The sequence below is a fragment of the Saccopteryx bilineata genome, chromosome 3 (genome assembly GCF_036850765.1).
Source record: "Saccopteryx bilineata isolate mSacBil1 chromosome 3, mSacBil1_pri_phased_curated, whole genome shotgun sequence".
Lineage (NCBI taxonomy): Eukaryota > Metazoa > Chordata > Mammalia > Chiroptera > Emballonuridae > Saccopteryx > Saccopteryx bilineata.
Window position 1 is genome coordinate 88693271 of NC_089492.1, and position 22863 is coordinate 88716133.

The 22863-nt window shown below is 38.3% G+C and overlaps 1 protein-coding gene and 1 non-coding gene across 6 annotated transcripts in view; both read left to right on the top strand.

Moving 5' to 3' along the window:
• LCLAT1 (lysocardiolipin acyltransferase 1) overlaps nt 1–22863 on the top strand; it is a 166959-nt gene that overhangs the window by 55198 nt on the left and 88898 nt on the right. For 3 of the 5 annotated variants that reach the window (XM_066266826.1, XM_066266828.1, XM_066266827.1), the window contains exon 2: nt 18829–18997. The exons of the other annotated variants lie outside the window; for them this stretch is intronic. In XM_066266826.1, coding sequence (XP_066122923.1) covers nt 18833–18997 — 165 coding nt within the window. In that variant the 5' untranslated portion in view covers nt 18829–18832. The remainder of the gene's footprint in view (nt 1–18828; nt 18998–22863) is intronic. 5 annotated transcript variants of the gene reach the window in all.
• LOC136332788 (U7 small nuclear RNA) lies at nt 11980–12042 on the top strand. The gene has a single exon (XR_010730926.1). It is a non-coding gene; the product is annotated as a U7 small nuclear RNA (small nuclear RNA).

The following is a 22863-nucleotide window of genomic DNA, read 5'->3' on the forward strand; positions in this document are numbered from 1 at the left end:
AAATATGTATAGATTTGTGTAATTCCACCACAATTAGTATATAGAATAATTTCATCGCTCCAAAGCCTCCCTTGTGCTGTCCTTTCATAGTCACATTCTCTCCCTAACCCCTAGCAACCACTGGTTCATTTTCCTTTTCTTCCTTTATAGTTGGATTAGTAGAGGCTATCAAAAGATAAATATCTTATCAAATATATCAATTAAGATAAAATATGAAAAATATCAAATAAGATAATGTATGTGAAAGCACTTTTAGCATCCAGAGGCACCAGGTGCTTGATACAAAATAGTTTCACACATATAATTAGGTCAATAGATAAAGTTTAGCTGGATTCTTCTATAGAGTCAAATTTGTGTAATCTTTGATAACATTTTTCCACCTGACTTAGAGCTTTAGGCTTATTTTAGAAAGTCTTTTGTTCTATATGGTCCTGATTGCTGGAAATCTCTGTTGTTATTTAATTTCTTTTAACCTTGTGTTCTTCATGAGAAAAAGTGGGAATTAAAGTCTAAAAAGTGGGAATTAAATTGATGGGTTACTATGGCAATCAAATGAAATAATATATACAAATATAAATGCACGTGTATGTAGATGGTCTGGCCCATTAGTTTTTTAAAAAGATATTTTATAAATAACATGGCTTACAGTAACTTTTGCAGTAGCTTAGTAAATGAATACATATCTTCTTAATATCAGGATCTTCCCCTCCCTTTCCCCTACCTCCAAGCTACCAGAATGGGAAGGTTGATCCTTTTAAATATCATATTTCTATTTTAATGATTTTTAAATTTATTTATTAAGTGAGAGGTAGGGAGGCAGAGGCGACTCCCTCATGTGTCCTGACTGGGATCCACCCAGCAAGACCCCCTACTGGGCCACTGCTCCGTTGCTTCACAACCAAGCTATTTTATCACCTGAGGTGAGGCCATGGAGCCATCTTCAGCATCGGGGGCCAACTTGCTTGAACCATTCGAGTCATGGCTGCGGGAGGAGAAAAGAGAGAGAGAGAAGGAAGGTGTAAAGAAGCAGATGGTTGCTTCTCCTGTGTGCCCTGACCGGGAATCAAACCCAAGACTTCCATACACCAGGCTGATGCTCTGCTACTGAGCCAACCAGCCACAGCTGTTTTAATGATTTTGACTAATGTCATTTGAAAGGCATCACCTATTTCTCTGTATTAGGGTAGAGAGTAATACGCCAAAACTATTTAATTTTATCTTAATATTTCAGGATTCATTTTATATTATGCCCGTTTCATAAAATATAATTTTTTAAATCGATAATTGGAACATGGGGCATATAATCTCTGCCAACCTCAGGGCTCCCTTTTGAACTTGTACTGCTAAGCTCCTACGAAGATAGTGATTTTTTTATTTAATATTTTATCTTTTTCTTAAAAGTAAAGTACACATTGTTCTAATAAATAACATACTCAGTGGTCGGCAAACTCATTAGGCAACAGAACCAAATATCAATAGTACAACAATTGAAATTTCTTTTGAGAGCCAAATTTTTTAAACTATACAAATATTGATTGACTTACGACCTATGCAACTTATGACCATTCGACCTTATGACCACAATTGCTAGCCACGACTGCTCCGTGTCTGGCAGTGCAAGCGTTGCCCAGCTGGGTGTACGGCAGTGCGGGCCAGTTTCCGGCAGCACTACCATCTCCGAGTGCACCATTTCAACTGTTATCCCAGACATGGTACAACAATTTGTGTTTTGTGTCTTGGATATTTTTCATCAAATCCCTCCCAAGATGTCTACCAAGAGGAAATTATCTTTGCAAATATTAAACCAGTTGTACTGGTAATGCAGTGTTTTACTTAAACCTGACGAATGTAAAAATAAGAAACAAAATGGTGTAGAGATGATACAAATGGCATAAAATGAACAAAGAAAATTATGATATATAACAATAATGAAAGAAAATTATGATAAAATATGACTTAAAGATTTTTATAACATCATTTCACAGTACTGTACATATAGCCTACTCAACTTATGACCAAATCATTCTACGACCGGTCTGTCGGAACTAATCGTGGTCGTAAGTCAAGCAGTAGCTGTGTAGATAGGTACATTTCTTATCAAGGTAGTGCCCACACGTGGTATTTTGTGGAAGAGCCACACTCAAGGGGCCAAAGAGCCTAATGTGACTTGTGTGCCACGGTTTGACGACCACTGTCCTAGGTGATGGGATATAATAGCTGTTCTACAAATTTAATTATTTAATCAAGTGCAGAGTCAAATTTCATATTTTTTGCTCTTGACCACAAATCATCATGTACACTGTCGTTATCATTTATTGTTAGTGTTCAAAATATTAATTGAATCAGTAAATTATAGGACTTGAAAGAACCTTTCATATCTAATTAGTTACTTCTCAGTTCTATCTAATCCCAACCCCCTTTTCATAATAAATATTTTGTGATATTCTCTTGAGCATTCTGGAATGAAATTCATAGTTAATGAATTTTTTTACCCATATAATTAAAATAAATCAGTAAAATTCCCTAACTGTAATTTAAAGGTTAGACAAGAAAATACAATATGAGTATACTAGAACAGTAGTTTTCAACCTTTGATATACTTGGGGACCAGTGAAAATAGGAGAATTATTTCGGGGACCACTAAGCCAGAAATCCCCCTGAGCATAAGCAAATTCAATTGAGATCATTGGGTCTGTAATCTTCATACAATATCAAGGTGTTTTAACTCTTTTGCAAACTGGCACTTTCTGGCAGACCAGTAGGTGAAAAACACCACACTAGAAGACAAAAACAAAGAACAACCCAATAGATTTCTAAAATGCTCATGGGGGCTTCTGTTTCATGGATAACTATTATCTAGCCTCAGTCTTCTCATTTCATAGATAAAGAAGTAAGAGGTGGAAGGGCAGAGGAGGGGGTGTTGTATGACAGGGCTTGTAAGAGGAGGATGGACCCAAAGGGCCATGAATCCAGGGCTGAGAGGTAAGCAGTTAGCACAAAACTTGTTTCATGGGTTTTCTAAAAAATTACTCGTAAAAAATTTTAAATTAATTTTGTGACAGAGAGGGACAGACAGGAAGGTAAAGAGATGAGAAGCATCAATTCTTATGTGCCTTGACTGGGAGGGGGGCGCTCAGCAGACTGAGTAACCCATGGCTCGAGCCAGCGACCTTGGGCTCAAGCTGGTGAGCCTTGCTCAAATCAAATGAGCCCACGCTCAAGCCTGCAGCCTTGAGGTTTCGAATCTGGGTCCTCTGTGTTCCAGTCCGACACTCGGTGCACTGTTGCTACCACCTGGTCAGGCAAAAAAAAATTTTTATTTTTAAATGAGATAATTAACTGGGTATTATTCTTGACTTGTTCTTATTGTTCTGTGATGTAGTGACAGCACAGTGTACTTTTAACCTTTGGCACACAGCAACCTCCTAGTTGGTAAATGAAGTTATCTGGGGTTTTTCTGCTGGAAAAACCAGCAGAAAAGTAACATCCTAGTAGGTGGCAGATAAGTAACATCCTAGTGATTCTGGACATTTCATATAAATGAAATCATACAATATGTGGACTTTAATGACTGGCTTCTCTCATTTAATGTGATGTTTTCAAAGTTCGTCTGTGTTGTAGTATGTATCAAGTACTTCATTCCTTTTTTTGTTGAATGATATCAACTGATGACTATACCACTTTTTAAATTTATTTTTCAATTAAAGGATATTTTTTTTCCATTTTTTTGACTACTATAGTGCTGTTATGAACATTTGTGTATATGTTTTGGTGTGAACATGCATTTTTTTAAAGACAGGTGTATATATATATATATATATATATATATATATGTCTAGGAGTGGAATTGCTGGGTTACATGGTACTCTCTATTTAATACTTGGGGGACTATAAGTAATTTGAACAAGGAAGTGTAAAGCCAGGAGCCACGGCCAGGGCCACTATCACAGCAGCCTGGCCCATGCAGGTTCGCATCGGATTCGGACAGTCGGTAAAGAAACAACGGAGCCAAAAACTGATGGGCTGTCATCTTTAATTCTAGCTTGCACCTGGCGGGCAAGTAAAAACACACACTGGGCTCCAAAACCCACTCACATTCAGTGCTCACAAAGCCACTGACTTATCCGAGTTTCCTAGAATCAAAGGTTTCTAGCTCACCAGCCTTATTCTCCTCAGTTCCCCATCTCCTTCCTTATCCCAGATACAAACTCTGCCAAACTGGCATCTCACTCAGCACTCCGCCATCTTGGCTGCTTCTCCTGGCCACATGGCCTCTTTCTGCTCTCTGCTCTGCTCCCTCTGCTCTCTCCTGCTAATCATCCCAGGAACCAAGAGAGCAAGCTCCTGTTCTGCCCCCATTTTATAGTGTAGATTCAAAACCCTTGAATCCAATATACAAAATAGGGAAGTCTCTAATACAATGTCACTTCTCTGAGGCATGATTGGATTGTACTACCCCACATCAAAAAGGGTGGGAAAGGCTTAATCCCAAAACCAAGCCCCAGGCTACAAGGATTCTCAACACACATTAATATTACCTGGGCGACGGCCTCATGTGGGCAGCACCATCTTTAACAAAGTGAGCATAATACATTTTATCTGCCCAACAGAAGGTAGTCTTGAATAACAGGCAGTATAATAGAGTTATATTAACCAGTCTTTCTGAAATGGTTTCATGTAGTAGTGTTCCACTTAGTGTGGGTGTATGTGGTTTTAACTTTTACATCTTATAAGTAAACCTTGTGTAATAACAGGAAATTGTTAAAATGTAGTGAGTGTGCTTGCCATTTTCACAGAAAAAAAATGACTTTTTATTTAAAAAAAATGCTTGCTGTTAACAATATTGTTGGAAACAATTTGGAAGAAACAAAACCCAACAGAAATCCTGAGACTTTTGGAAAAACTTCCTCTTGACTAACCAATGACTGTTCAGTGCGCACTAGAAAGAAGAAACAAGGTCAAGATACCAACTGGCCTTTCTCTTTTGTCTTAGCTTGAGTGAGTACTCTTCTTCCTTTATGCGGAGGCCTTCTTTACATCTTAATTCCTCTGAATGTTTTTGTTGATTGCCTTAGCCTCTGTGATCCCTTTCTAATGGGAAGAGCGCTGAGCTGGTAATTGGAGATTGGAGGGCTCAGCCTAGCTCTGCGTTACCATTGGCTGTGTCACTTTCTTCACTGGTGCAATGAGACAACCATTTGCGAAACCAAAAGATGTTTAAAGCTTAGTGATCTTCTCTTAAATAATTTTTAATTTTTCAATTACAGTTGGCATGCAATATTATATTAGTTTCATCCCAGTAAATCTAGTACATGTCTGACACCATACATAATCATTACAATATTATTGACTACTGTTCTGTGTTGTACTTTACATCCCCATAACTATTCTGTAACTACCAATTTATATTTCTTAATTCCTTCACCTTTTTCACCTATCCTCCCAACACCCTCCCATCTGGCAACCATCAAAATGTTTTCTTTATAAGTCTGTTTCTGTGATCCTAATTCTAGCTCTAGACTTCTAAGATTTTACAAACTGATTGTCACACAACTGGGTTTTTTTGTTTGTTTGTTAATTTGGCATTTAGCATATGCTGTCTTGTATTCTTCCCTCTCTCCCTCCTTTCTTTTCAAATTTGTTAAGTCTCTACCTAGATGGTATGCCCCAGGAGGGTAAAGATTTGTGGTACCTTGCCTGAGATGGTTAGTATTTAATAGTGCAAATATTATATGAGGTTTTAATGACTGTGGAATAACTCTGATTGGTATTTACTCTGTTTAAATTATTTATTTATTTTAGAGAGGAGAGAAAGAGAGAGAGAGAGGGAGAGAGAGGGAGAAAGAGAAAGGGGGGAGGAGCAGGAAGCATCAACTCCCATATGTGCCTTGACCAGACAAGTGCAGGGTTTTGAACCATACTCTTTTTAAATTAAATGATTGAAATAACTTGGTCAGTGCTCTGGCTGGTTGGCTCAGTGGTAGAACATTGGCCCAGTGTGTGGATGTCCCGGGTTCGATTCCTGGTCAGAGCACACAAGAAAAGCAATCATCTGCTTTTCCAGCCCTCCCTCTTCTCTCTCTTTCTCTCTTTCTTCCTCTCTCATAGCCATGGCTCAGTTGGTTTAAGCACATTGACCCTGAGTGCTGAGGATGGCTCTGTGGAGCCTTCGCCTCAGGTGCTAAAAATAGCTCAGCTGTGAGCATGGCCGGAGGTGGGCAGAACATCAGCCCCAGATGGGGGATGATGGGTGGATTCTGGTTGGGGTACATGCAGGAGTTTGTCTCTTTATCTCCCCTCCTCTTACATAGAAAAGAAGAAGAAAAAAAAGAAATAACTTGGTAAATTTAGACAGATATTTTAACTTTCCTCTTTCTCTCTTTTAAAGAGTATTCTTTTGATTAAAATAGATGTGGGTATAGTTAGAAATGAACATTGTCTTTTTGCTAACTTTTTTTTTAACTTTTATTAATTTTTAGAGAGGAGAGAGAGAGAGAGAGAAAGAGAGAGAAGGGGGAGGGAGGAGCAGGAAGCATCAACTCCCATATGTGCCTTGACCAGGCAAGCCCAGGGTTTTGAACCGGTGACCTCAGCATTCCAGGTTGACGCTTTATCCACTGCGCCACCACAGGTCAGGCTTTTTTGCTAACTTTTTAAATTACTTATTTTTTTTTTTGCTAGAACTTGATCCTTTGTGATTATATATATACATATATATATCTTCCTGGGCTCTTATTTTACATATAGAAGAGTTTCAGTAAACTCGTTTGCTTTCTGATAGTCCTTGTATTGATACCTTCATTATTTCATTCTTTTTAAATTTTTTTTTTTTATTTTGACAGAGAGAGAGAGAGACAGATAGGGATAGACAGACAGGAAGGGAGAGAAATGAGAAGCATCAATTCTTCGTTGCTACTCCTTAGTTGTTCACTTACTGCTTTTTCTTATGTGCCTTGACTGGGGGCTACAGCAGCATGAGTGACCCCTTGCTCAAGCCAGCGACCTTTGGGCCCAAGCCAGCGACTGTGAGGTTATGTCTAAGATTTCACGGCCCGTGCTCAAGCTGCTGAGCCACTGTGCTCAAGCTGGTGAGCCCACGCTCAAGCTGGCAACCTCGGGGTTTTGAACCTAGGTTGTCTGCTTCCCAGTCTGACACTCTATCTACTGCGCCACCTCCTGGTCAGGCTCATTACTTCATTCTTTAATAACACATTTTACTGGCTAGCTTTGCCTCTCATGAAGGGATAGTAAAACATAAGCTTAAACTTCCAAGTTAACAGAGCTAAATGCTCTAACATAAATTGAATCATGGTTTTAAGTGACTGTTTTTAGGCCAAGGATCCTTGGGGTTGCTGGCATGTTTTAGTTTACCTACAATACTTTATCATTCCTATCTCAATTTATTTTTTCAGGTTTTTTTTTGTTTGTTTGTTTTTTGTGGCAGAGACAGAGAGTCAGAGAGAGGGACAGATAGGGACAGACAGGAAGGGAGAGAGTTGAGAACCATCAATTCTTTGTTGCGGCTCCTTAGTTGTTCATTGATTGATTTCTCATATATACCTTGACGGGGGGTGGGTTGGGGGGGCTACAACAGACCAAGTGACCCCTTGCTCGAGCCAGCGACCTTGGGCTCAAGCTGGTGAGCCTTGCTCGAACCAGATGAACCAGGGCTCAAGCTGGCAACCTCAGGGTCTCGAACCTCGGTCCTCTACATCCCAGTCCAATGCTCTATCCACTGTGCCACTGCCTGGTCAGGCTGTTTTCAGGTTTTTAATTTGTAAAATTTACTTTGAGTTTAAAGTGTGGCCAACAGTAATTTTGCCACAAGTTATGAGTTATTTTTACCTTAGCATTTAGTCATTTTAACTTTGTGGGATCTTGAAAAATAGGCACAACTGGCATTACTGGCAAGCCGATTTGTTTTGGCTATACTTAAGCTTCTTCATTTCCCTCCTCCTTTTCTCCTTCCCTTTGTTCCTTCCTTCTTTCATTTTTACTATATAAGTATCAATTGAAAATATTCTCATTTTAAAACATTACAGAAAGTTCTGTTCCTCTTTGACCATCATCCTTAGTCACAGCTTCTTCCATCGTCATAGAGGTGGCCATGGTAACATTGGTGTGAATCCTTCCACACACCAATTCTGTAATTGCATACTGCAAAAAGTCCAAGATTATAATAGCTACTTATTAGTTTGCTCTGTAGTGTTACTGCCTCTATCTATGAAGGCAAAGACATCAACAAATGAGTTTTAGAATATCAAAGACAAAATTGAGACATTTTTGCCAGTCTGTAAGAAAAATGGTGTTTTGTTGTTTTAATTTGCATTTCCTGAACATTTCTTTATCTTTATTGACCATTTGTATTTTTCCCTATAAACTGAAGACATTGAATTGGGTTACTTAAAAAGTATCTAAAGTTTAAATTATTATATATGTATTTTTGTGAATATTTTTGAAATATATAGAAAAGTACATATATCACAAGTATATAGTAGCTCAGTGAATTTTTGTAAAGTGAATATACCATGTATAATCATCACCCAAATCAAATGGCATTACCAAATCCCCTGAAGCCCCCTGATATCCCTTCCAGTCAGTATCCATGTTCCACCTCTCCCAGGATAACCATTATCCTTACTTACAACAGTATAAATTAGTTTCTCTGTTTTTGAATTTTAGATAGGTAGACTTACATACTCTCCTTTTTTGTCTTAACTTTTGAATACATTTTCAGAATTGCATCACAGGTGAAGAGAACGATGACTATTTTTACAGATAGTTTCTTCTCTCACTAAACTTCAAGAGGTTAGTGTCATTTTTGTATAACCCTTGATGTCATTATACAATTCTAAGAACTCTCAGAGTGGATGCCTTTGCCTCCTCTTGGGAGTTAGCAAACTTGTTTACTGAAAACCAGTTGATTGTTGAAAGTCTTTGCTTCATTTTGGGTAGATCTGAGATTTGATCCTATTCTGCTTTTTAACTGTCCTGTTGTTTTATCAAAATTGGTGAGCTATGGTTTTATTTTGTCTAAGTGCTCTCTAACTAGAATGCCTGCTTACCTTATACCTTCTTTTTATTTGGCAAAGTGTTATTCTCTTTTGCTGTTTCAGGAAGATGAAACTGCCTAGTTTGTCCCTTTCCTGCTACTGTTTGTGTCATTTTCCCCAAACAGGTAACGGTGCCAGAATAAACTACATATTATCCTTTTCAGCTTTCCCTACCTGCCTTATGGATTCTTGCTTAAAATAGAAAGGTGTTTTAAGTTCTTTTTAACTTATTTTTGTTTTTTATTTATTTTGGTGATTTGCTTATTAGAGCAGGGTACCTTTTTGTCTTCAGAATATCTTGAACATAAATTCTAAAATAAAAAATTTTTTGTGTGATTTCCTGACATTATGTTTTAGGAGAAACATTTCTTAAAATTTACTTATGTGAGTAAAGATGAATAAAATCACTAATGGTGACATTCTTTTAAATTTATTTTTAATTAATAGTCTTCTTTCTAAAAGAATTTCAAGGGATTTACAATAAAAGACATGCGACAATGCTATTTAGAATATAAATAAAAGATTGTAAGAGAATAAAGAGATAATAATAATCATAATTTTTGCTTCTGGAATTGAATGCTAAATTTAGCTATGAGCCATTGTCTTTTGAGACTGGAAAGGCAAACAAATTCAGTTCTCATTGAGGAATAAAGCATACCATTTCATCAGGCGAGACAGATGTGTTTATGTTACTAAATTCTGAAAAATGCAGAAATGTTCATTAGAATCAGGTCATGCAAATAAATATGCATTCAGGGATTTAAAAATATATTGGATTTGAGATAAGTTAGTTAACTCCTAAATATTTAACTTATGTTTGTAAAAAAACTAAGTCAGTGTTATTGTTTCGGTATAAAGAACTCATCTAATTTATAAGAGTAGCATTTGGTTTAAATTATTTAAATAATGAACACAGTTAAATTCTTTCACCTTGTGAAAATAATCTCAATAATCAGGCTGTGATTGTTTTAGCTATATATTAAAATATTTTTATTTTTGTTGCTAAGTGATCCTTTTACAATAATTTTTTATCTCATATGCATATATGCAATAATTGATGTAAAGCCAGTATCCATGGCCATCATCACAGCCGCCTGGCCCATGCAAGTTCGCATTAGATTTGGACAGACGGTAATGAAACAATGGAGCCAAGAACTGGTGGCCCATTAGCTTTAATCCTAGCTTGCACCCGGCGGGCAAGTAAATACACACACTGGGCTCCAAAACCCACTCATTCAGTGCTCACAAAGCTACTGACTTATCTGAGTTTTCTAGAATCAGGTTTCTAGCTCACCAGCCTTATTCACCTCTGTTCCCCATCTCCTTCTCTCTGCACTCTCCTCCACATGGCCTTTCTCTGCTCTCTGCTCTAATGCTAATCTCAGGAACCAAGAGAGCAGGCTCCCGGTCTGCCCCACTTTATAATCTAGAAACCAAAATCTTCAATATACAAACAAGGAAGTCTCTGATACAAAGTCACTTATCTGAGGCATAATGGGATTCCTCATGAGAGTGTACCACCCCACATCAAAAAGGGTGGGAAAGGCTTAGTCCCAAAACCAAGCCCCAGGCTCTAAGGATCCTGTCTGCCCACAGCCTGCCACCAACATACTTTAATATAAAATCACGCCCATCCCAAGCAATCACCTGGGCGACGGGCTTCCATGTGGGCAGTGCCATCTTTAACAAAGCGAGCATAAGATATTTTATCTGCCCAACAATTGACATTAGTTTTTTATGCTTTTATTATATGTATTTGATTTTGCCATGTGAATCAAGGTCAACATATTGCTTATTTACGTTATGGCGTCATCTTTTTTTTTATTTTTATTTTTTCGTATTTTTCTGAAGCTGGAAACGGGGAGAGACAGTCAGACAGACTCCCGCATGCGCCCGACCGGGATCCACCCGGCTCACCCACCAGGGGCGAAGCTCTGCCCCTCCGGGGCGTCACTCTGCTGCGACCAGAGCCACTCTAGCACCTGGGGCAGAGGCCAAGGAGCCATCCCCAGCGCCCGGGCCATCTTTGCTCCAATGGAGCCTTGGCTGCGGGAGGGGAAGAGAGAGACAGAGAGGAAGGGGGGGGGGTGGAGAAGCAAATGGGCACTTCTCCTGTGTGCCCTGGCCGGGAATCGAACCCGGGTCCCCCGCACGCCAGGCCGACGCTCTACCGCTGAGCCAACCGGCCAGGGCCATGATGGCGTCATCTTGGAAAAATTATAAACTTGTTCCATATATTATATTTGTCTCAACTGATTTAATTAGTGATTAAAACAAAGAGATCATTTTAACTTGGATTAATTAAGGTGTTCTTAAAATTTTTATAGTTAAAATAGTTTTAATTATAAAGCAATGCATGTTTATTTTTCATAAATATTACAGTTATATAGTAATAACATGAATTAAAAACTAAACGCTCTCTGTTTCTTCCATTTCCACCAGGGATGTAATCACTAAAAACATTTTTGTTGTTGCTAACATATCATATAATTAGAATAAATCATCATAATTATAATGTATGGTATATGGGCAGACTGGCAAAAATGTCTACATCTGTCCATTGATAGAATATTTTAAGTCCTTGATTGTGAACACCTAAGTAATCTGTCTTTAAAAAATAGACTATTTCTAGTACCTTAGAAACCTCTTAGGTCTTCCCACCATGACAAGTATTATCCTTTAATGTTACTCATTATTTTTCTTTGAAATTTTACTATAGATGTATATATTCCTAAACAATAATTTATAATTATTTTTTAAAACTTGAGAAGTAGGTACCATAATCTATCTAACATTGCCACTATTAGAAAAAGACTCTCGGAAGCACAGAGTCTCTGCTTGATAGTCTGACGTCAGCCCCCAGAGGGTTGAGCAGATCCTTTTCTGGGGAAGGTAGTGGGCAAGTTTATTCATAAATGACTCCTAGAGGTGCTTACAGCTCTTTTTGAATTTGTCTAGTAGGTCTTCCGGTGTTTGCCAGAAGGCCCCCCCCCCCAAATAAAAAAATAAATGACTCCTAGAAATCCACTGTCAAGGGCTCCTAACAGTTAGGGCATCTGCTGGGACTCTGTAGATATTAGCAGGATCCTTTTACAACCTCAAATTTAAGATCAATGGCTATCACTTTCCCCACTGAGTGCATATGAGGTAAGTAGAACAGAATAAAGACCCATTGAATTAGGATACTGGACATTTGACCAGATTATTACTACCTAAAGATTTTTTTTTTTTTTTGAACAAAGACAGAAACAGAGAGAGAGGGACAGATAGGGACAGACAGACTGGAAAGCAGAGAGATGAGAAACATCACTTCTTTGTTGCGGTATCTTAGTTGTTCGTTGATTGCTTGTTCATTGATTGCTTTCTCACATGTGCCTTGATTGGGGTCTACAGCAGAGTGAGTGATCCTTTGCTCAAGACAGCAACCTTGGGCTTCAAGTCAGCGACCTTTGGACTTAAGCCAGCGACCATGGGGTCATGTCTATGATCCCAGCTGAAGCCAGTGACCCTGTGCTCAAGCCGGATGAGCCCAATCTGGCGACCTCGGGGTTTCGAACCTGGGTCCTCTGCGTCCCAGTCCAACACTCTCTCCACTGCACCCCTGCCTGGTCAGGCAGATTTGTTTTCTGACAGCACCCTTGCAGCGTTCAACTTTCAACTTTGAGTTTCTGCAAAATTACAGATAACTCACAGGTCATGCATGGACCTTTCGGTTGCTCATGAATAGTTGACCTTTTAGGTGTTAAATATATAAATATCAAGAGCCTTCCACAATGTGCCTGCTAAATAGTAGGTGCCTAAAAGGTAGGCCTTTGAGAGTACATTTCCCAACTTGCTCACCTGGTTGAATGATGTGGTGGCGAGCATTGGGCTGTGAGTGGTAGAGCTAGTGCAGATGATTGTGGCTCCCAAACCTTTCTGACACCAGCATCTGTCAATATTGGGATTTCTGTCACGTGTCCATGCATGGTCTGTTTTAAAGGGCAGAGACGCTTTTTACTCCTAAGGCTTTTATTAAAACTAGTCTGTATATTGATTGAGTCTATGCTTACTGTACCATATTACTTTTAACACTTATCACCAAAACATGAGTCATATACCTTAAGTTTTTTCCCTGCCCTCTCCTGGCTTGGGTGCATACACTCTGTCCCTAGGACTTGTGCCCTTCAAATTTCCTGTAGTTCCCTGATGTACACCCTATACCTCAGTATCTAACAAGTTACAGTTCCCTGCTTAAGCCGTGCTGTTTCAAATTTCTGACTCTGCATGTGTTACTGCCTGAAATAATCTCTCTCAAACCCTCATCCTCCAAGAGTCAAATGCCTTCTTTAATCCTCTTTAGCAGAATTTATCTGGCTTTCCTTTGATATACTCTTTTTTTTTTTTTTAATTTAATTTTATTTTTTTTACAGAGACAGAGAGAGTGTCAGAGAGAGGGATAGATAGGGACAGACAGACAGGAATGGAGAGAGATGAGAAGCATCAATCATCAGTTTTTCGTTGCGACACCTTAGTTGTTCATTGATTGCTTTCTCATATGTGCCTTGACCATGGGGCTACAGCTGACCGAGTAACCCATTGCTTGAGCCAGCGACCCTGGGCTCAACCTGGTGAGCTTTTTATGATCAAACCAGATGAGCCCGTGCCCAAGCTGGCGACCTCGGGGTCTCAAACCTGGGTCCTCTGCATCCCAGTTCGACGCTCTATCCACTGCACCACCACCTGGTCAGGCTCCTTTGATATACTCTTAATACCTATTGCATACTTATTTATACCCCTATCATAGCATATATCACATTGAATTACAATCATTTCTTAGCTTCAATATTAGACTATGAGAGCAGCACTAGTTAACATTGGAATTATGTGAATAAAATAACTAATAAGATTTTATGAAACAAAATGTGTTTCCTTCCTGAGCAAGGATCTATATAAATAGCCCCAATGGATTCAATTAATCCTTCTCAGAGAGTGTCCGCCCACATTGTCATACTCCAGGAATAATATATACAACTCAGTTAGAAGCCCAGGTGGGCTGTGTGTTTTGATTCTTGTACGGTACTCTATTTTTTTGCCTTTGTTTGGTATTGTGATCATTTGAACTATAGGTGGTTAGACAGCACTGGCAAGCATCGGAATCGGAATCACATTATGAGCTAGGAAGTTAGTGGGTGAAGAGCTCTTGTTAACTCATTGAAGGGAAAGTGGTCTTAATGGGAAAAAGTTCTTAAGTTACACTGAAGTGCAGGCATAGCTTTTTAATATGACCAACAGTTTGGGGTTCTGTATCTCTGTTTTAGGCAACAAAATGGATGTGCCATTTTTATACTATGATTATTTCTTTTACAAATGACTTTTTTTTTTGAGAATGCTATTAATATTATACAAAGAATACACAAAAATATTAAATTACAGTGTTTGTAATTACTTCTTAGAGATGTAGCCTATATTTTTTATGTTAAAGGATTCTAGAAGATTACCAGTAGATGTTTATATTTACCAGTTATATAACCAGACTTTTTTCCAGCAGAAGCTGGCAACCCCTCCGTCCTGACTCTCCAAGTTTTTGTGTGCTCTATGTTCTGTTAGGTACTAGGGAACATGAAAGTAAGAAAGGCATCAGGTTTCTTCTCTGAGTTCCTGCGGACTTTAAAATTCGAAGTACTCTTTGCACAAGGTATTAGAAATTTGCTTTAGAATTGTGCCATCTTTATTTTATAGATGAATTATTTTAAAGTGTATGTGTTTAATAACAGAGGTAATCTACAGTGTGTCTGTAAAGTCATGGTGCACTTTTGACCGGTCACAGGAAAGCAACAGAAGATGATAGAATGTGAAATCTGCACCAAATAAAAGGAAAACTCTCCCAGTTTCATACCTATTCAGTACAGTTCGATGTGGGCTCACGCACAGATTTTTTAGGGCTCCTTAGGTAGCTATCCTGTATAGCCTCTACAGTCTCGTCACTGACTGATGGCCTACCAGAACAGGGTTTCTCCACCAAACTGCCGGTTTCCTTCAACTGCTTATCCCACCAAGTAATGTTATTCCTATGTGGTGGCGCTTCGTTATAAATGCACCGATTTCACGTTGCACTTTGGTCACGGATTCAAATTTAGCGAGCCACAGAACACACTGAACTTTCCTCTGTACCGTCCACATCTCGACTGGCATGGCTGTGGGCTTCTCTACTGTGTACACGGTGTTACATCACCACCTGCGCATGCGCACATGCTGCCACATCATCCTACAGAAACTGGGAGGGTTTTCCTTTTATTTAGTGTAGATTTCATATTTCCATAGTCTTTTGTTGCTTTCCTGTGACTGGTCAAAAGCGCACCGTGACTTTACGGACACACTGTATTTTTGAAAAAGCAGCATCGGTAGCATTTCAGACTGAGCATGGATTCTGACATCCAGTTACTTGGATTCAGAACCCAGCATTGGCATTTACTAGCTATATTAATTTTGAGCATGTTACTTAATCACCTTGTGCCTCAGTATCCTTATATATAAAGGGTGGGGCCATGAAAGTACATACAGCATGGAGTTATTGTGAGTGTTGAACACAAGATCACACAGATAAAATATATTACACAGTGCCTGCATAGTCTAAAAGGTCACATAGCATGATTTTAAAACTAATATTTTTATCTACATTAAAAAAATCACTTTTTAAATATACAGTCTGTGAGTTTCAACAAATACATAGCCTTGTAACTTTACTACAATCAGGAAACAGAAAACTCCCCCAAAACTTCCCTTGTGCTGTCCCTTCATAGTCACACCCTCTCCTCAACCCTAACCTTTGGCAACCACTGATCTGTTTCCCACTCTTAGAGTTTTGCCTTTTTCAGAATATTATATGAGTAAAATCATACAGTAAAAAAATAAATCATACTATCTGAGTCTGACCTCTGCCAATCAGCATAATGCATTTGAGATTAACCCAAATTATTGCGTGTGTCACCAGTGTGTCTTTATTGCAGAGTAGTATTCTATTCTATGGATTTAATTCAATTTGTTAACCCATTCACCCCCTGACCAAGATTTGGATTATTATTTTCATTTTTTGGCCATTGTGAATAATGTTGCTATAAACAATTGTGTATAGGTCTTTGGTTCAACATAAGTTTTCATTTGTCCTGAATATTCTGTAGTGGGCTTGCTGGGTTAACAGTTAACTTTTAAGAAACTGCCTAAACTGTTTTCCAGAGTGGCCATACCATTTTGCATCCCCCCAGCAATGTATATTTTAGTTCTGAGCCTAGTCAGCGCTTGATTTTGCCAGTTTTTTAAGAAAACTTAGGCATTCTAATTAAATGTATTACATAATTTTTAACCATGTTTGTCTATCAAAACCTTGAGACTTGGGAGAAAATGTGGACTGGGGCTAGATTAGATGCAGAGTCAGGGAGGTGTTTATTAGATTTGTTGGAGGTTGGTATGTCTGTTATAGTCATTGTTGTATCCCCGAATGACTAGGTATGTTTATTGTATGTTTATTTGTACAGGTATTGGGGGGGTATAGAAAAAATTAGGGGCTGAAAATGCTGAATTTAGAAGCTTCTTTTTCCCTTTTAAGGTAAGCTATAAGTTAAACTAAAGTTAAACAAAAAGAAGGGCCTGAGTCTCAGATAAAGCAAAGCTGAGGGTGTGTAGGAATACAGACAATTCTGGGCCCTGTGTGAATAGATTGTTTGACCATGGCTTTCCAGTGGTCTTTTTTCCTGCCCTCACTCTCTCGCCTCACTTATTAGTTCAGAGATAGAATTTAGTAAAAAAACCCAACAAACAAACAAAAAACAATTCTTAGTAGATATTTATTCTGTTTGTACTTTAAATAATTTTGTACATATGTTGTTAAGTATTGGTAGAGATTTGATAATATACTTATTACCCAAGTGAACTTGATTCTGTGTTAAGGAATTTGATCTGTTGTTTGTCTGAATTTTTTTTAAATTAAATGAGAGGCGGGGAGGTGGAGAGACAGACTCCCAGATGCGCCCTGACCAGGATCCACCTAGCAAGCCCCCTACCAGGCAATGCTCTGCCCATCTCGGGCCATTTCTCCATTGCTTGGCAACCGAGCTATTTTAGCGCCTGAGGCAAGGCCATGAAGCCATCCTCAGCACCTGAGGCCAACTTGCTCCAACTGAGCCATGGCTGCAGGAGGAGAAGAGGGGGGCATAGAGAAAGAGAAGGGACAGTGAGAGGTAGAGAAGCAGATGGTTGCTTCTCTTGTGTGCCCTGACCAGGAATCAAACCGAACCCGAGACTTCCACACACTAGGTCGGTGCTCTATCACTGAGTCAACTGGCCAGGGCTTGTTTGTCTAACATTTTTAAAAGTACCATAACATTTGAAATTCTATTTGTTTCCTGTTGTGATTCTTTTTAACTATTCAGAGGTCTTGATAGCTGGAATACCTTTTTTAATATGTATATTTTCAGGCCATTGTTGTTCTTAGTTTAATATTTCCAATAGTTGTATGATCCTGAGGTAAACCATAATTTTACTCTAATATAGTTTAGGTTGTAAAATAAAATGTTTGGTTATTTTAGGCTGTGTTTCCAACAGTTTATTTTAAAACATCAGTATGTTCTTCTGGTTAAGAGGACCCATGAAATAGCAGTTATCTCTGGCATCCATGGGGTATTAGTTCCTGGGCCCTGCAGATACAAAATCTGAGGATGCTCAAGTCCCCCTTAAATAAAATATCACCGTTTTTGCATATAATCTATGCAATCCTCCCATACTTTAAATTATCTCTAGATTACTTGTAATAAATACCTAATACAATGTAAATGCTATGTGAATAGTTGTTACACTGAATTGTTAAGGGAATACTGAGAAGAAAAAAATGTCTGTACTTGTTTGGTACAGATAAGACAGGAACAGTAACATTGTTTTTCTCCAAATATTTTCTGTCAGTGGTTGAATTCAAAGATCTAGAACAGGCCGCAGGCGGCCTCCTGAGGCCATTTATCCGGCCCCCACTGCACTTCTGGAAGGGGCATCTCTTTCTTTGGTGGTCAGTGAGAGGTGCACTGTATGTGGCGGCCCTCCAACGGTCTGAGGGACAGTGAACTGGCCCCCTGTGTAAAAAGTTTGGGTACCCTTGAGAATCTGCAGATTTGGAGGACTGACTATAATCCTTTGATAAATAGTTTAGGAAAGAAATTGAAGAATCTGACTTCTCTAGAACCTTTCAGGTCATAAAAAGCCAGTTTAAGACTAATTTACCGAAGATATTACTTTCAGGTTCTAATGTAAATAATTAACATTTCTAGATTTAAAAACTTTTTTCAGTGCACTGTAAAATTGTCATCACTTTTAAGCGTAGTGACTATTAGGAAGAAACTGTTCTGCAGTTCTTAATCCACTAAGTCTGTTTGTTATAGTAAGATATAAAAAACTTGGGAGTATTTTAAGATTTTGTGTTGGATAATATGATGGAAAAGAAAATATACAGGTTTATGTTAATACTAATAAGCAGATAAAAAATAAAGGCTTCTAAACAAGACAGCTTTATTTTTGGAGGTCAGACATATACTCTCTTGAAAGTATCAATTTCAAATGTACTGACAGCTTCTGGGACCAGTAGGGCATGTAAGAGGGTCTCACCTCTATGGTATTCAAGCTCTTATATCCTCTATCAGAGCTTATTCTGTAACCCTATAATTAAAGATTATTATAGGCATCATTCTGTGATTGAATTTGGGCAGTTATATGTATAGTAACAAAATATACCTTTTTTTAAAATATCTTTCAGAATCATGGTGTCATGGAAAGGGATTTTCTTTATACTCACTCTGTTTTGCGGAAGCTTTTTTGGAAGCATTTTTATGCTGGGTCCCTTTTTACCTTTGATGTTTATAAACCCATCTTGGTATCGCTGGATCAACAACCGCCTTGTGGCAACCTGGCTCACGCTTCCTGTGGTAAGTTACACACCAGAAAAGGAGACTGGAACAAAGTGGTCCAAACTATTGATTTTTACTTTGCTTGAGTCCGATTTAGCTGAATGTTAGACCTAAATCGTTCCTGTTAAGAGGTGCATTAGAATTTAAAAGAGGAAATACAAAAACGAGAGAAATAAAAGTAAAATATGTACTTTAAAGTATCTAAGAGATATTTAAAAACTGAGTCTCTTCTCATGAACTTTTTTTTTAAATTTTTTCTTCATTGAGGTATGCTTTACATATAGTTCAGACATTTGGTTTCATTATTGGCCTTACCACTTTCTAGTCATTTAAACTTGGCAAAGCTACTTAGTCTCCCTAAACTTCTCTTTCTTCATCTTTAAAAAAGGGCGTATTGATACTATCTACATGCCTCAGAGAGTTATTGTAGGACTACATGAGGTGATAATATAGCCTTTGTAAAATAGGCAAGCTTTTGCTTGTCTATTCATTTTAAAGGGTAGGCTAAACTGTCCTATCAAAGAAAATTCAAAATACATGGTAGCTTGAACAAGGTAGAATTTTATTTATCCTCAGGTACAGGTTGGCAGGTAGCTCTCTCTGCTCCCTGATATCATTTAAGGACTGAGATTCCTTCTGTCCAGCTTGGTGTAATATCCTCTTCTGTATGGTCAAGACTGGTTCAGTGCCATTTCTTTGCCCCACTCCACAGGCAGTGGGGAGGGAATGACGTCCCAAGCACGTTTCTTTTAGAGTGGTGAATTACAAAGTGCACACATGTCCCTTACTCACCCATTGGTGAGACTATCTAAAAGTTGGAATAGAATCTGGGAATTGTAGTCTTTTCTTTTTCTGAGCAGTCATGCACACAGTTAAAATGTATTGTTCTAGAAATGCTGGATTTTACTGGACAGATTCTGCTGTAGCTGCTGCTACTACTGCTAGTAGTACCTTTATCATTACTGCAGAATTACATTATATATTTATTTACCTTATACAACCTTAGTAACATACGCTGGGATGAGTGAGGGAAGAGTGGAGAGAGAGTAATTTTTTAAATATAGAGTTCCTCCCAAGCCTCCACTTCATGTGTGATGAAATGGGAAAGGTCCTGTGCTGAGTAGGCCCTGTGTTTAAAACAATAAGCAATCCAATTACTTCATCTGGTGGTCAACTGGAGAAATGTGGTCCAGCATTCAGGAAAACCTGGCTCAGCTGGACTCACGGACAATGTGCTGGTCTCTTGTAAGGCGCATTCCCATGAAGATTTTCAAAGGTAGTATCATCTGTTTCTCACTTTTGCATTATTACACAATTTGAGAACTTAACACACAGGCAAGATTCAACCACCATCATACTATTATATATTTGAAAAGAACTGTTACTACCTAGCTGTTTAACTCATGCTTTTCTCACTAGTATAGTGTATCAGGCAGAGTCTTTGGTTGAGAAATGTATTGCACCTGAAACCTGTGTTACCTCAACAAATTCAGTAACAATCAAAAAAAATTATTGATGTTGAATCCCCATCAATTAAAAATTGATGTTCTAGTTTTGAGATAGTGAACATCTCTGTTCAAGGGAATGGAGAAAAATGTCAGGATGTCTTATGACCATGAATTTCATACTTTTATAAGATACTAAAGGAGTTTGTATTTTGAAGCAAATAGGTCATTTTTTATTTAGAAGGAATTTAGTCATTTTCTCTCATAGTAGGTGTACTTTATTTTAAGCAATCTCAAACAGTTAAGGGTCAGTTTTCACTAAAAATAAATGAGGGTAATGCACTTAGACTGTTTATTGTTCACAGAAATAATCTCAAAATGACCCCTTTTGTAAGCTTCTTTTGTGATTAAGATGATTTCATTGGCAGGATATTTCTTGCTGTACTATTTTTAAGGAATCACATGTTCTGTGTTAAATGAGGTACTACAGTAAAATCACTTAGTGTAGTCCTCCAGCCTGCTGGGAACTACCAGTGTTATGAGGAAAAACTGCTCAAGCCACAAACTGTTGTTAAGAGAAGCGGGAGAGGCAGCCAAGAGAGACTAACCGTCAGAGTCTCCTTTTCCCAGAGCTTTTATTGATCAAAAGGTAACAGGATTGCAGGAGAGGGAGATTAGGTGATATGGGGAAAGTATGTAACAGGATTTCAGGGGAGGGGCAATCTATAAATCTCTAGGCTAATTTCCTAAAGCCCGTTCACGTGCATTCCTTTGTGTTTGCAGAAAGGTCATTCACTCACATAGTTTCTTGGTCTGAGAAACCTGCTTTCCTGTGTTTGCAGCAGGGATCACATTCACATCATCATTCACACTCAGGACTTTTTTACTAAAGTTCCCCAAGCCAGGTTATAGAGGGTCCAAGATCAGATAGGTGATTCCCTACAATTTAGCATTTTAGGTGAAGCATTGAGGTCACCTAGCCTAACCTACCTGTGTGTGCAAGAATCCTTTCCAAATAGTCTATGGAGTGAGCCTTTCCGTCTTTCTTGGAACATTTTTATAAATAGGTAGTGCATGTCTTTGTTCATTTCATTTTTGGATGGTTCTATTCGATATAAAATTGTCAGGATCAAACTGCATGTGCCTAGAGCAGTTTTTGATTCTCAGAAGTGAGTCTTTTTTTTTTTTTTTTTAATATTTTTTATTTATTCATTTTAAAGAGGAGAGAGACAGACAGACAGAAAGGAGGAGCAGGAAGCATCAACTCCCACATGTGCCCTGACCAGGCAAGCCCAGGGTTTTGAACCGGTGACCTCAGTGTTTCCAGGTCGACACTTTATCCACTGTGCCACCACAGGTCAGGCCAGAAGTGAGTCTTTTCAACAGTCCGATTGTTAGCTAATTACCTGGGATTATGAAAAGTACTTGGAGTTCTGTCTTGTCACCATAACTCATGATTTGGGCATTTAGAGGTCATTTTCTAACTTCCTACCTAGGATACAAGTCTCTTCCACAGCTTGCTGATTTCATTCCAGTCCCAGAACAAAGCAGATGTTCAAAAAACACAGACTAATGGATATAATTCTATCTAGTCTGCTTATCTTAAGAAAGGGGGTGCTCAGTGTTTGATGAATGACTTGAGATTGCAAGGCCTTAAATTGCTAAGGATTTGAGGAGCTGGCCAAAGCTGAATCTGAAAAGACAGAGCAGATGAGGAACGTCATCCCGTTGTTCTTACCTCAGGTTTGTGAAAGGTCCTTTGGAATGATAAATGAGAGCATAGGGCATGGTGGCAGAACTTACTCTCTGTGATCATGAATGTCTCACTTTAATATTTTCACACATATTTGAACTCTTGGAGGTAGCAAATAGTGGTATATAAAAGATCCTCAAAAGTTGCTTCTTTACTTCTAATTCTGGGAGAAATATTTGTCCATTTAGGTGAAAGTCATGAGAGTAATAGCTCTTAGTTCAACAGGAGAAATAAAGCATTGTAAAATTTTTAAGATTAGTTTCTTATTGCTGAAAGTGTCTTCTACATTAGAAATAGTACAAATATGAGGACAGTGTCCTTTTTTTTAGCTTTCAAACTGGATTATTTGAATTCTGGAGTTCTTTATAGACATTACAACTTGATCTCTGTGTTGTATTTGTTATTCTGCCTTGCAGAAGCTATAGATAATGTTGACTAGATATGTCTTGTATGGTATTAAAAATGACTGTGAGCTTGAGATCTAGGGTGCTCAAAAGGTTATATATAACTTTTGGGCACATTCTGATAGACTGCTAGATGGTAAGGAAAAAAAGGTTATATGATATGTTCCTGGACAAACAGTCTGGGATTTAAAAATTTGACATTTTTGATCATGAAAAGCAAATAATTGTTTTGGGGACCTGTAGAAAACATATATTAGAAATAGCATGTAAAAGGTTAAAGTT